We start from the raw sequence: 16,121 nt of genomic DNA on the forward strand, positions 1-16,121 counted from the left end.
GCCGGTCACCGCGAAGGAAGCGCATAATCTTCACATCAGCTTTAGAATGATAATATCTACCATCTACCACTGGTGTATGAATGTATCTACGTGGCTTACATTTTCAGTGTAGTTAGTTGATGTTAAGAAATGGCAATTCTGACCCAAATGCAGAAGCTGCTAGCCAAATAGTTTTTGAATCTCGTCTTTAGGGCAAAAAAACAGGGAACACGTCATAATTAGCAGTATATTATGAAAACACGACGATTAAGTTGAACATTAGACTTGGCGGATTCAGTAAGAGTATCTGAGTCATCCTAAACACGTAAATAGTGGATCGGAACAGACTGACAGATCGCAGCTATATCACAGCTTACGTGAGGTAAAGGCAGGGAGAGATAATCATTCTCAAACTCAGTGGTAGTGCCAACAAACAGTAATGAAACTGAAATGTACAGACAGTATAACGTCCGAAGGAGCATGGCATCGTTGTGCTTTACAAGACAGGCACTGCAATTTCCGATGCAATACCCGCACTGCAATTAAAATGTCCTCCTCTGTACGGGAATTACATAATGTGTGTACGAGCACAGGTTGAGTCGCAGAAAACACGACATATGGAGGTTTGGGGCTGACCGTGAGTCGTGCGCGGCTAGCCAAAGCCGTTATGGTGGTCGATCGCGGAAAGCACGAAATCCTGGTTCGAATCCTTCTCCGTCACGAATTTTGGTTCTCGTCATTCCCTTACACAAATGATGGTTCGTATTCGCAACTGGAAGTAAATCGAAATACCTCGCGGAGATGTAACAGCTTATGCACAGTCGAGATTAAAACAAAATCAGTCTTGAACTGATCTGAACTTTGATCATCTGTCATTGCTCATTGAACAAACTGCTTCTTTTGCAAAATTTAAGTTACAGTTACTCCATAGGAGTTTTGTAATACTGAATACAACAGAACAACACAAATTAATGACGCCGTATATGAAATGCCGCGCTGATTAGAATAGTTAGACAAATAACACAGTAACGAAAGGCCAACAGTAATAATAATATGGCTACGATTTCATTCACGATTAAGCCCAGTCTAATTTCAACTGTTTCTCTGAATACAGAATCCCAATAGGTCGATGCGTCGGCAAGAATTCTCAATTGTTGAAACGTAACCTTGTGCTTATTTTAACAGGCTGCGGTCGGCCACCGTTGATTTTTCGAAATTCTTATATTCAAATTGAATCACAGAGAATGGCAAGAGTCCTCATATCTACTGCCACACTCGCAAGGAATTAGTCTGTGTGAGAACAACTTTGAATCAGACACCTACCATGGCTTTGAAACGCATGGAAGCGAGAGCCTGTTAAAGATAGAGCTCAGGAGAAAACTTCTCATGGTTTATCAATCCAGTACCTAGCGGCGCTGCAGCCGAACTGGACAGCAGGCGTAGACGTCATCTATGGAGGCAGGGGGCACCAGCTCTACATACTTCATCTCCGTGATGTAGTCCTGCCAATCAGACACCGTTCTCTGGGTGGAGGGGAGGGGGGAGGGTGTGGATCATACGACGGCTTGTGGAGTGTGTATGAAAACTCGGACGTAGAAAAAAGTGGAAGAAGCCTTGCCAGTTTCAGACAGTCAGATTATGCCTCCGGACGATGATGGTGAAGCCGATCATCTAAAATTTGGGATTCTATCCGAACTTAAAGCGGCAAGTTTACCGTGAACGTGTTATCCAAGAAATAATAATGGTTGTCTTGACTTTAGTTCGTGAATAGCACAGTTAGGGAAAAAATGACTATCGATGCGTAATTAAACTGCAGAAACTGGAGCTATTCAGTTATGATTTATAGCTTTGCGTTAGCCTTCATATCGAATATTACTATCGAAATTTTAACAAATTTAATATTTTCGGAACTTTTGAAAGTAGCAGTTGTTTTAGACAATGCTTAAATAACTTAGTGGGTTTATATAAAAAAAACGTTTTAAGGTCTTTTTGATTTCATTAACTGTTAAGTCACATCTAATATGGAAGGAGGCGGTTCAGTTTAAAATTATCTTCTCTATCTGTGAATGTTTATTACTAAATGCATGATCTTGTCATTACAAAATATATCCTGCAATCCTTAAATTTACTGGTATTGTATTCCCATTACCTATGATCAGCATTCTCTTCTGGTCCGTAAATTTTTTCTTAAGATTCTAGTTGTGATTTATGCTGTTGTAGTTCAGAGCAATACCTGGAATCACAGCTGGACAGATGGAACAGTCACAAGGTGCCTACGTAATAAGAAATATTTCATAATTATTTAATGTGAAATCATGGTGCTCAGTAGATATGCACGTTATAAGTTGTCATTATTCTGATATTCTGTAACAGCATTATCAAAATTTTAATAACGAAAAAAATAGTGACATTAACATACTTTAAATAAAGTAGATACTAAAACGATGATGTAAAGAACAAGGGCAGTGTCAACAATTAGGGATGACTTTCAGTTATTACTTCAATAAACTTCATTATCAGAGGAATAGTGTTATCGACCTAACTGAACACTTTATGATAAATTGCAGCTCATTGATAAGTTACAATAATTAATTATGTATATTGTAGAGGTGTCATTTGCTAAATAAATTTTATATACTTTCCTTTAAAAGATTTTCTGTTTCATTGTGAAAAAAAAGTACTACAATGTTTCATAGTACGATAAATGATTAAGGTGAATTATATAATTGATTATATTTCATCATCATCTTAAATTTCATTACATTTGTGTATCTTCCATTTTACAGAATTTTAATTAAAATACATTCCAATATATAATGGAGTACTATCCAATCTACAACACTAAAATAAACAAACGTTTTGAAAGCTGATCACAAATTAATAACTTTTCAGTGGAAAATCTCTTGTAATAACACAAGTCAACAACGTGACATAAGTAAAATACGTACAAGTAGATTTACGTTCTATCTTATAAGATTTAGACAGGGCAAAACTACGTGCTCCACAAGCTGAGTATGGTACCAAGTCTGTTCCTTCATGTTCTTATTGTTCCAAAAAAACCATTATTTCCAAATCTATTGTTCATATTTAATGAGGTTTGTAGCAACATACACCGACATTTACTACTAAATTATCTTTCCTGAAATTATTGTTTTTCACTTTAGCTATGTATTTGTCGCTATTTCTTAAAATGAGATTTTTTCAAAATACGTTGTTTATTTGACATATTTTGTTGATATTACATCTGTACCTGGTTATGAACCTTACTGTATAGCAACATCACTGTTCTTCGTTTTATTAGACATACATAATGTTTCTGATTTAGCAACCTGCCTAGTCGAAATGCATGAATGTAGTTGTTTCTGTAGAATGTTCTATTATGGAGTCAACCTGTATTTTTACCTATGACTTTTTAATTTAGCGTTTTGGTTTCTTAACCGTACCTCTGTGAATTGACTTTTTACTATTCCTGACCTTATACATATTGCACAAGAATTTTTCAAAAAATCTATTATTACGGTTTTAAACACGGCTGTTACTCAGCATCTGTATACTAGTTTCAACACAGGATGATACAGCTAACCGGTTCGCTGTATAATCCTATGTTGAAATCTATTATTATTAACTAAACTGAAAATGAAAAAATTAATTTTTGCGTTGTTGTCAGATACTTTGTGCACAGAAGTAAAAAATAATAAAAAACAAGGTGTTGGTAAAAAATGTAATAAGTTATGAGAATCTTATAAATGACAGAAACTTGGCATTGTGTCTCCAAGAGAAAAAAGTGATGTTTTATTAGTCCTTTTTTATCTACTAAGAAGGCCTAATAAAAATGGAAGCAGGCACTGAAAATTTACAGTATGTCAACAAACATTTTTCTGGGTTTTCAATGTCTTAAAATGTTCCAAACCTTGGCCAAATAGTAGATAGCTTTTATTATAACGACGAAGTAAATTAGTAGTCCAATGCCGCTACTGCTCTATATATGATACTATTTCCTGCTGCTCCTACATCCACATGGCACAGATATCATACTGCTTGTCTGGAGCCTGGCTTACTGGAGCAGCGAAGAGAGGCCATCATGTGATTCGTTTTGTTAATTATTTATTTGATGTCATTGGCCGACATTGCGAGTCAGATTGGAAGCCATTGCTGTAGGATGGCACTGTAGCGTGTATCTCAGTATCTGACAGAGCAAGACTAAACGTGTAAGAAAACTTGCACCAGGAAATCACCTAGCTCCTTCCCTTCTAGTCATGTCATTCTTTCACGCGAGTTCTATGAGATCTTTGTTATGATTTAATATTGGTCTAAGACACACTATGGTTCAAATGGCTCAGAGCACTATGGGACTTGACATCTGAGGTCATGAGTCCTCTAGAACTTAGAACTACTTAAACGTAACTAACCTAAGGACATCACACACATCCACGTCCGAGGCAGGATTCGAACCTGCGACCGTAGCAGTCGCGCGGTTCCGGACTGCAGCATCTAGAACCTCGTGGCCACCGCGTAAGACACGCTAGTACATGTATAGTGCTACTCTAGTAATGTACTCTTGACAGCACAAGAAATGGCCGTGGCTGGTATTTTAACTACCTACCAAGCTACGTAAGAGAAAATCACATGATGGGGAGTACAGATCAGTTCAGAATGTAAAGAACACTTGTAATTTTGAGACCAGAGAAGGAATAAGATCTTTTTGAAACTCAGCTAACGGTCACAACCTCTGGAAACAATCAAGAAGACTGCGCCGCATTGCAGGCCTGTTAACAGCATTTCATTTCGTGATGTTGAGTGAAGAGCGATAAGAATTATTTACACGTCGACAGCTGCAGTACGGTGGATTCGTAGCTCAGCGGCATAGTCAGCGGTCTAATAGGCAACTCCCTGGTGACAAGGTTTGTTTCGTGTCTGGTTTAGTGCATGGTTTTTGTGTTACTGCATTAATTTTTTTAATCAGTAGAACCGCGAAATTAATAGAACGGGCAGCTTTCGGTTATTATTAAGATATTTTCGACCCTCAAAAGGGTACAGCCTGTAGCTTTATTACCACTTTATATCCCACCCAAAGTGTTTCAACTTCAAAGACAGTCTGCAGTCTACAGTTTGCAAGGCATGGGGGTTTTCAGGTGGATAGTGTTTCCCATTTTCTGTCAACTCCTCCCAGACAGCTAAGGTGACGTTCCTCTAAAGGTCGTCATGGGTTGTTGGCACGGTGGTAGGCCTGTTTTCTAGTATGTTCGGTTTCGTCTCTCCCCAAACGTTTTCAGTAGGGCCGGCGCAGGAGGACAATGAAGAAGAGAAATCTTATTCTGTTTAGCAAAGAACTCCTGCACCATCGCTGACATGTGTATGGGGGCTGCTATTGCTGGAAACAGATTACTCCATCAAGATATAATTGTCGATTGATGGGGCCATAATATTACTCCACCATTCGCTCATGATAACATTGATTCGTCGGAAAATATCACATTCCAACAGCCACTGTTGACGTTGTCCTCGATAAACGCTAATCAGTAGAGGCGAAGTCACCACTGAGCCACTCCATGATGGCCTCCCGTTTGGTAAGTAGTCCGATCTCACGAAGCACGAGCCGAACCGCATCCACCGACCGGGAAAACGTATTGTTTCAACCACATCGCGTTTAAATTATTTTTTTTAATTTTTACATGTGGATGTCGAGTTTCCTCACACCTACTGGATTCTTCAGCAACTCGATAACATTTTATCCGTCGTCGCGCAATGCGTTCAGGAACGCCATACCGTATGCAAGCCTCCAACAGCGTCAAATTCCCTTCCCTCACAAAAGCAATGACGCGGCCGTGAAAGGACAGTTAATGATGAGGAATGGTGCACGGATAATGTGACTCGAATGAAAGAGATGTGGTGTATGTACTTGACGTTGATCCTGTACTGTCGATGGCTATTATACACTGGTGTGCAAAACCTATGAACGACAGTAAACTAAGCACGAAGTGTCAATACCAAGAGACACATCTCAATGAAACTTGGAATGTGCCTCGGTGAGCCATTCTGCGGCTCGCGTTGGTGCTGTTTGTAGGTTTCTGTCCTCTGTTGGAGGCCAGACCGTTTTGTTTAGTTGACATGGTTGCGGCTGTTTGTCTTCTCGTGTTGACTGGCTCCACTTGGTTTTTCAAGCACTGCCTGTCCGCCAGTGGCAGCAGCAGCAATCGATATGTAGTAACTGTGGCCCTATCTTTGGGGTGACGTCGTGGTTCTTCCAGGTCGTGTCAGTGGGAGTTCGGTTGGGGACTCAGGAGGAGCCACGTCCGCACAGTGCGAAAACACGCCAGGACTGCTGGCGGCGCACATTGGCTGCTGGATCGAAGGCCTGTGGTCACGAGGGTGCACGATCTCGTCGTAAACCGGATCCTGCAAGTTTAAGTTGATTGCATTTGGATTCAAGTAGAGAAACCTCCACCATTGTGAGATCTTGCGGTTCTCCAGTGACTTGGGTTCGTGTTGCTGCTCGTAGTGTTGCTCAGGTGAAGGGCAGTGAGTGGAGTGCTTGGGAAAGGCACATCTGATTAGCTTTCCTGGACTTCTAATTACTATTTATTGCGTTCAGTTTGTTACTATTTGTTAAGTTCAACCAGCGGTATTTTTCCTGTCTCGTGGCCGTTAATGCCCAAGTTACCTGCCCTGGGGGTTAGTGTTTGTAATGGCTGTGTACATTCCTCGCCTTGCCACTGCTGTCTGGTGAGGCGTGTAGTTTTGACAGCATCCTTGATTGTAAGTTGGTTGGCGATTCTTCTACTCTGGTGATAGTGATTCCTTTCTCGTTACGGGTGTTCTAAGCACAGTATTCTGCTGGCAGAGTCCAGACCGCCGGTTCCAGTTCAAATGGTTCACATGGCTCTGAGCACTATGCGACATAACTTCTGGTATCATCAGTCGCCTAGAAATTAGGACTAATTAAACCTAACTAACCTAAGGAAATCACACACATCCATGCCTGAGGTAGGATTCGAACCCGCGACCGTAGCGGCCGCTCGGTTCCAGACTGTAGCGCCGGTTCCGGCTTTGGCGTATTTTTACATCTTTGCATTTGGTTTATTCGACGTCAGGTAGCCTTAGCAAGATTATCATTAGTCATTTGTTAGACCGCCACTATTCTGAGTTTCCATCTTGTGAAGTGGATGCAACTCTTGGCTGCCTTTCTCATCACTCGCGAAGGTGTTTTTTTGCCGGACCTGGTGCACTGTCTGTGACTCGCCCTTGTGTTTTGTTATTACATTTGCTGTTTTATTGTACGTTTTTAAATTTTTTTATATAATTTCCATTCTTGGCGTTACAGCAGGTTAAATGATTGTGGTACCAAGTTTACCATCATTTTGTCTCACCAGTTTGGCGATCAGATCCCTGTCTTTTTAATTAATCTCGCTATTGCTCTGCTGTTTTACAGTATGTTTGTTAATTTTTTTTCATAATTGCCGTTCTTGGCGTTAAATGTCTTCAGCCCTGACTGGTTACTTGCCTTGAAATTTTGATTGGGATCACACGGGCTTGTTTTAAAACATTATTTGCTGTGTCTGTAGTTTATGCTCATTTGGTAAATTGTAACGCACTGAAAGCACTGGGTTTATTACGTGTTCCCAGTACGTTCATCATATGATCGTTTTGGAGGTCCGGGTGTTGCTGTATGGCGAGGCATAATGATGCACGGCGCTACTGACCTCCAAATCTTTGAACACTGTACATTCACAGGTCTGTTATTGTGGCACTGTTCTCCTTACCGACGTGCATATTTTTACTGGTGCATTCGGCCCTAACTTTATTTTTATTGATGTCAGTGCGCAAGTGCATCGAACTGCACAGTTTGAGGAGCTTTTGGAACGAGAGGACGTTCGGCGATTTGACCAGGTTGCTCATTCCACGGACTTAAATCGTATCGAGAACGTGTGGGATGCGTTTGGGAAACGTATTACACCACGCCCATATGCACCAACGACCATCCAGTCGTTGCCAGACTCACGGGTGGACAAATGGAATGACCTACCACGAGGACACCTTACCGACCTTCTGGCCAGCATGGGAGCACGTTGCAGAGCATAAATTCCATCCGTAGTGATCAGACACCCTATTAAGAACCACGTCCCGCCTTTTGTAATGTCCATGGGACAATCATGAATCTGGATGGCTACAGTATAATTATTGCCTCCGAATAAAAGTTTCGTTTGTGCTCGTCTATTGCACATTTCTTTCAGTTACCTTCTGCACTACATTATAGAGTTATTTCTATGTATGGTACAAGTTTCATTGAGCTATGTTAATTGGCAGTGACACATAAGGTGGACATTAATTTCCTTCATATGTTTTACGTACCAGTGTATAACAAATGGTGCTCTTGCAAATCTAACTATCTCACTGTCAGTCAACTACCATGTAATATTAATGAAACTGGGTGAATAATTCTCACGTATTATCTGAAACAGAGGCAGTAGATTTAATTTTACGACTTCAGCGAGGTAATTTTCCACCATTAATAACTAATTAATTAATAGCGAAAATTCTGTCGCACTTTCTGTAGGAAATAGGCTGTACAACATCGAAATGTGTTTAATCTAATACAGTGGAGAGTTCCATAGACTAGATATTGTAGAACCAGAAGAACAGCCTCCTGTGGTGAAAAATAATTGACATGAATTCGAACATGAGACACTATACATATCAAGACTGAGCGATGTTTACTCAACTACAGCGACCATTTGCTGGCCAGAGTGGCCGTGCGGTTCTCTGCGCTATGGTCTGGAGCCAAGCGACCGCTCCGGTCGCAGGTTCGAATCCTGCCTCGGACATGGATGTGTGTGATGTCCTTAGGTTAGTTAGGTTTAATTAGTTCTAAGTTCTAGGCGACTGATGACCTCAGAAGTTAAGTCGCATAGTGCTCAGAGCCATTTGAACCATTTGAACAGTGACAATTTACTAACTTGTATGTATGTATTGAACTGGGTACGTAGAAACGAAGGAGAGGCTTCGTCCCCGCCGTAGCCGTCAGTGGTACCCAACCCCACAACAGGCTACAGCAGTCCACTCACCTCAACGCCGCCCCACACCGAAACCTGAGTTATTGTGCGGTTCGGCCCCCAGTGGATCGCTCCCCCTCCCCCCCTCCGGGAACGTCTCATTCTAGACGAGTGTAACCCCAATGTTTGCTTGGTAGATTAATTACGGTGTGCGCGTACGTGGAGACTGATTTACTAACTTATTGTATTCAGTTAATGTGCCATTACTTTCGATAATGCCAGAGTATTCTATTTGTAGGAAAGATTTTCTGCCTTCTCGGAGGAGATCTATAATACTGACAAGATCAGTTTTCCGTAATTTTTGAAGTAGTATTTCCTTGTTCTCTAGGTAAGCAGAAAAATATGGCACGTTGCATTTCATTCACGTGAATGCTGTGCCGGACTTCGATTTCCGTCGGTCAGTTTTTGTGCTGTCAAGTGTACATAGTCACCCGAATGACTGCATCCTTCAGTATTGGTCAAAACGGTGGTGGATTTATATCAGGGCACACATCTAGAACACTGATGATCAGGGGCTTTACGTCACCAACTCTCCTCCCTTTCCGGCTAAATACTAGCAATGACAATTTCATCCACTATCGCCATTCAAACCGACGTACACGTTGCCCAGTGACATCATACTGGGAATGACATGGCATGCCACATGCCAAACCTTTTTTTAACTCTGTACAATCGCTAAAACACCGGCGCTGCAGGGGCAATGTATTGCTCCTTTACCGAATATGAATTTTCATTTGTTGGTTAGGGCCCAACGTGGCCAGGCTGAAATGGCTATTCTTCCACGTAAAAGCTCTAGTGCCACGGTGATTGTGTATTAAAGCTATTCATGATTTTTGTTAAAGTATGTGAATAAATGAGCTGGTGTTAGGAATTAACCACTTAAATTATGGCACCTAAACTTTTGGAAGTGCCTTATTTTCGAATTAAAATTCCAAGTTCATTGACGACTTTCTGAATTCTTCTTTCTCATTTCAGGTAAACTGAAGTACCTCACGCTAACAGATACTAAGAGGATATGGATTCCAGATGTGTTCTTCGTTAATGAGAAGAAAGCGTATCATCACAACGTCGTCACACCTAATGTCTACATACGGATATTTTCTTATGGTACTGTGCTTTTCAGTACAAGGTAAGGGCGTCAGTATGTTTTAAATTTCAAATAGAAAGATAAATGGACGTTTTTGCGTGCCTTCTGATCGGTTGTAGTTGTGGTCTTAAGCCCGAGGACTGGTTTGACGCTACTCTCGACACACTGCTGTGCAAGGTCTTTAATCTCTGTCCTACAGGGACCTACATTCATTTTGATCTGCTTACTGTAGCCAAGCCTTGGACTGTCTCTCCAGTCTTTCATCCATTATCGCATTGATCGCATATCAGTCCCAGATGAATTTGAATTAGAGACAAGTCGTAAGAACAAAATCAAGTCATCTCAACATGAAACACTTAACTTCAAAGTTTAGCAGCACAGCTACACAAATCCTTCACAAGTATACTAGCGGCGTTGCAAAAGCACATTTACATGGCGGCTAACCACATGTAGGAAAAAGGGCGGCAGTTGAGGCTGTGAGCATAAGGAACGACGGCTCGGCCTCGATAACGCCTATGCACCATTGAGTAGAGGAATTTCGACGGAGAATCGTCGGCAAATGAGAAGGGCCATTCAGTCAGAGGAATTTTGGTACTCGTCCTTCAGCTGTTAATTTACATGTAGGTTTGTCATTAAAATGAACTGCGGCTACGATATTAGATGCAATCTCCTCGAATGAATAGACCATATTCTAGTTACGATCTGTCATTCCGACAAAGGAAGTAGACACCATCTACTGTCGTAAGTAGAAACCATCGTCAACGTTATGTGAACATTGATGAGCCAAAACATTAACCATATACGTAACAGAGTGTCGGTCCTCGTTAGGAAAGGGATACAGCAGCGATTCTGTGCGGCACGTATCCAAAAAGTCCTTAGTATATTTTTTCGAGAATGTGTAGCACAAGTCGCTAAATCCTTGCAAAATATGGGCCGTTGGTTTGTGGGTGCAGAGCTGGCCCTTGATAATTTTCCTGGCGTATTACACTGAAGAGCCAAGGAAACTGGTACACCTGTCTAATAACGTTTCGACCCCTGCGAGCAGGCAGAAGTGCTGCAACACGTGGCATGGACTAGAATAATGTCTGAAGTAATGTTGGAGGAAGTTGACACCATTAATCCTGCAGGCTTTCCATAAATCCGTCAGAGCACAAGGGGGTGGAGATCTCTTCTGAAGAGCACGTTACAAGGCATCCCAGACGTGCTTAATAACGTCCATGTCTTGGGAGTTTGGTGACCAGTGGAAGTGTTCATACTCAGAAGAATGTTCCTGGAGCCACACTGAAGCAATTCTGGAACTGTGTGGTGTCGCATTGTTCTGCTGGAATTGCCCAGTCCGTCGGAATGCACAATAAATGGATGTAGGTAATCACACAGGATGCTTACGTACGTGACACCTGTCAAAGTCGTATCTAGACGTATCAGGGGTCCATATCACTCCAACTGCACACGCACCACACCATTACAGAGCCTCCTCCAGCTTGAACAGTCCCCAGGTGATATGCAGGGTCCATGGATTCATGAAAGACCAGGTGAATGCTCTGCAGTGCGTAGTACCGCGCCGACCGGTTGGTGTCCATGGCGCGATCCGGACACGACCACCGACTTGATGTTACAAGACATGTGGCTCATAGGGCCAGGTGACACGTTTTCACGGTCCAGTCTCGACGTCCATTGAGAGCATAACTGACTAGCGTTGGGCCAACGTGCAGGAGTCGTCTACTGCGGAGCCCCATGTTCAATATTGTGCTGTAAACGGAGTGCTGCGAAACACTTGCTGCACCAGCATTACACTCTGTCGTCAGATATGCCAAAGATCGCCGCCTGTCCTGCTTTACCGAGCGGCCAATCGTCCGATCTTCACATTCTGTGACGACGCGTTTTCGTCTACTCGTGACTTCACGGTGCTACAACAACTTTTCGTACATGCTCGTGACAGCAGCATACAAACAGCCGACCAGCTTCGCCATTTCCAGATGCCCATTCCCAGGTGCCGGGACATGGCAATCTACTCTTTGTCAAAATCGCTTGTGTCTGTGGATTTCCTCATATACGGCTAGTATCTAAGCTATAATGCTTCCCCATTCGACTCTGGCCTGCTTACATAATTTTCTTACCGTGCCACATGTCGCAATGCCCACCGGTGGCATTCAGTTTCACCGTGGACAGTGGATACGATGTGGCTCATGAGCCTATGCAACGATAGGTGTGTACTGTTTTCGTCTTATCACGGGAAATATTTATACGTAATGCTGAATACCCACCACTCATGACTTTCACATATGACGAGCGAAGTGGAACAGTGGTTAGAAAACCGGACCAGCATTCAGGAGGACGACGATTCAACTCACCGCACACCCATCCAAGTTTAGATTTTCCGTGATGTCCCTAAATCGCGCCGGGCAAATGTCGGGAGGTCGCTGCCGATTTCCTTCCTTATTCTTTCCTAATCCGAGCTCTAATGACTGCAATGTATTTGAGGTGGCAAACTAACCTTCCATCTTTCTTCTGTTGAACATAATATAAACAAGTAGTATAAATTCGACAGCTATGGAAATTATTTTTTTTGTTTACTTGTTTCGTCTTGGCGTTTCTTTTATTTCATCTTTTATTAAAACAATCTCTGAACTTGATCTGAATTCCCAGATCGTCTGCAGCATCATGGTGTTCTGATGATTTAACATTGTATCACGACTTGCAGACATTCAACGAAAGAAAATACTTTGCTTTAGTTGGTTTAGGATCCATTACAACAGTTATAAAAAGAGTATGGGGCCATTTTGACACTTAACTTTGACATATTGCTCAGAAAAATGCAACAGCTTAATTTCTCGGGTAGTGCAATGAGATGGTTTGAAAGCTACTTAAAAGACAGACAGCAATGTGTTGTCTGCGTAAATGAAAAATCTTCCTGGAAACATGTTTCCTCGGGAGTGCCACAAGGATCAGTCTTAGGACCACTTTTGTTTTCTTTATATGTCAACGATATTTCGTCGGTTCTGTCCTCCTGTAAATATCATTTCTATGCCGACGACCTCCAGCTCTACCTAAGCGTCAGACCTGAAGATGTAAACACTGCAATCGCTCAGATGAATGATGATCTGTCTTCAGTAGTGACATGGGCGAAAAACCTGGGGCTTAAATGCAAAAAGACCCAAGTAATCTTAATAGCCCATCAGAAATTAATAAGTTCAGATTTCCGCGAACGGCTACCTCCTATTCTGCTCGACGGTACTCCAATACCATATCAGAAAACAGTTAAGAACTTGGGTGTAACTTTGGATGAGCATCTCAACTGGGCGGAGAATACAGTCCCAGTGTGCCGAAAGACGTCTGCTTGTCTCTATGCTCTCAAAAAGTTTCGGAACATATTTCCACAGGACTTGAAACGTCAGATCGTGCAAGCACTCGTTCTACCGAACCTCCACTATTGTGATGTAATTCAACAAGGTATGAGTAGTGAAAACAAAAGACGGCTAAAAGTAACCATGAATGCCTGTGTGCGTTACACCTGCAACATTCGCCGACATGATCATGTTAGTGCTTCATACTCCGAGCTAGGGTGGCTGCGGCCGGACAAATTGCGTGACTACCACACTATGTCTACTTCACCGACTCCTCGTCGCGCAAGCACCCCAGTACTTTGCTTCAGAGATTAAAAACCTGTCAGGCCATCATAATCGAAACACGAGGTCACTCCTATATGGTATCCTAACTGTGCCTACTCACAAAACAAAAACTTTTGCAAACTCCTTCTCAGTTGCCGCTGTCCGCCTCTGGAACAAACTGCCCCTTACCTTGCGCAAAATTCAATCTCCTGCTACTTTTAAGAAGCTGAAGCATTTCCTACTATCATCTTCATAACGTTCTCCACAAAATTAATGTACAAGGCCAATCCTCTCATCTGTCAAATAGCAAAGCTAGCGTCTCCTATCTTGCTCCTGAGATGCCTTCCTCTTCATCTATCTCTATTAGCCACGCAATCTTCTTTTCCTTTATATTTCCTTAATTATGTTTCATCATGTCTCTCTATTCTTCTCCTCCCTTCACCATCATTCTCCCTCATACTCCCTGCTGCTAGCACTCCTATCTAAAATCTGTCTCTTCAATAATGTCTAATTATAACAGTACTTATGATCTACGATTATAAACTCTATGTATGTATTTTTCCAGGTGTGCCTTTATAATTGTTTATTTCACTTTTTGTACTAGATGTAGTTTAACGTGCCTACTAAAACATATGAAGGTAAAATAAGTAGAATGCCTGGTTAGATTTAAGAGAGGGCCTGATGGCCCTGATCTTGCCAGGTTAAATAAATAAAGAAATAAATAAGAGATTGTTTCTAATCTTATAACAATATTCAGACTTGAAAGAAACTTATTTATTTATTTATTTTTCAAGTAAAGACCTGCTGCCTGTTGTTATACGGCAGGTCGTACATTTTGTGTCTTTGCATGTTATGTCATACAAATTCAGTTTCATTGCTAGTACGCAAGAGCTTCTACATAAAATAAAGTATTTTCTGCAATTGTAAAGATAAGTCGTTAAGTATCACTTTGTACGATTCACGTTGATAAGCAATTTTAACAATATTTGATAAAGGTGAGTAAAGATGGGTATGTAGTTTAACACAAATCGTTTATTTAGAAAATGTGTGCTTAAATAACATTATGATCACCTGGATAAGTTACTGCTCGTATAAAATCTTCTATTGCCTGCCAGTTTCGATCAAAAGCCCCATTATTCGCCAGCGATTCGTTTTCCAGTCGAGTAATAAGTGTCTCAAGTTCAGCATGTAATGCTGACGTTTGTGCATAAAAAGGAAAGTTTCAGGATAATGTAAAGCAGGGCTACAATGTTGAAGCTACGAGAGAAGCGTAGCCTACCCCCGTGACGTAGTGGGATTAAGTTCTTCCGAATATCGACCCGTGATCGTGGCTGAAATTTTTCTCTCAAATATCTCTCGGCCTTTTTTACACTAATTTAATAATGCTTGTAGAAAGAGCAACTACAGCTGTGACTAGTCATCCTGACCCCTAAGCAATTCATGATTTGTATAGAGTGGTCAATGTATTTAACACAGGTAATAGTGCAACGTAAGAAGCATGTAGTAATACAACTGTGAAGAGGTTGCAGTAATAAAATACCTGTCATAATGACAGCTAATTACAGATGTGCAAGTTTTAATTCGCAGCTGTTCCTTCCGTTCTTTCGGAGTACAACGGTACTACTGTTCAGTAAGTGTCGTGGTGCAATCTCAGAAAGCACTTATTTTGGATTTCCGTAACACCTAACAGCGAAAGCAACAAAGCCGAAAACGTATCAAATGAAACAAAAGACGAGTTGATAAATGCACATCCACAGAAAGAAGTATACAAATGGAACTATATTTGGCCACGCGGAGTAGGCGAGCGGTCTAACGCACTGCTGTCTGGGACTGTACAGCTGGTACCGGTGGAGGTTCGAGTCCTCCCTCGGGCATGTGTGTGTGTGTGTGTGTGTGTGTGTGTGTGTGTGTGTGTGCTTGTCCTTAGGATAATTTAGGTTAAATAGTGTGTAAGCTTAGGGACTGATGACCTTAGCAGTTAAGTCCCACAAGATTTCCCACACATTTTTTTATCTCTATTTGTTTCTCAGTTGAATGAAAAGAATCTGTACTTCTCACGTTAAATAGCAGTCGTTTGTGTTAGAGAAACTGTGCGTATCTGTGTAAGAACACTTGGTAAGGTTATTAAATTATTAGACCCCCTATTCAAATTACCTACAGTGTTTACTCTTGACGAGAAAGGTGTTTTCTTTGTTACTCTTTCCGTTACATCTTTGCATGGTTTTGCTATTAAGAGTACGTGAAACACTTTGTCGATTTATTTTTTGATGTGTTCTTTTCCCAGACACGTAAAGCGGCACGATTGAGATCCGGCACATGGGAGAGCTCGGTCCTTTAGAGCCAAACACCACTTGGCTATTAGTGAGATGGTTGATTTCGCAACTGGGATTATTTGGA

General features: G+C 41.6%; 1 protein-coding gene across 1 annotated transcript in view; it reads left to right on the top strand.

Moving 5' to 3' along the window:
* The window catches only part of LOC124775151 (glutamate-gated chloride channel-like), a 176,943-nt gene that overhangs the window by 37,073 nt on the left and 123,749 nt on the right, over positions 1–16,121 (top strand). Inside the window, exon 5 of the mRNA XM_047249994.1 lies at positions 10,005–10,158. Within this exon, the coding sequence (XP_047105950.1) occupies positions 10,005–10,158 (154 nt within the window). The remainder of the gene's footprint in view (positions 1–10,004; positions 10,159–16,121) is intronic.

The sequence above is a fragment of the Schistocerca piceifrons genome, chromosome 1 (assembly GCF_021461385.2).
Source record: "Schistocerca piceifrons isolate TAMUIC-IGC-003096 chromosome 1, iqSchPice1.1, whole genome shotgun sequence".
Lineage (NCBI taxonomy): Eukaryota > Metazoa > Arthropoda > Insecta > Orthoptera > Acrididae > Schistocerca > Schistocerca piceifrons.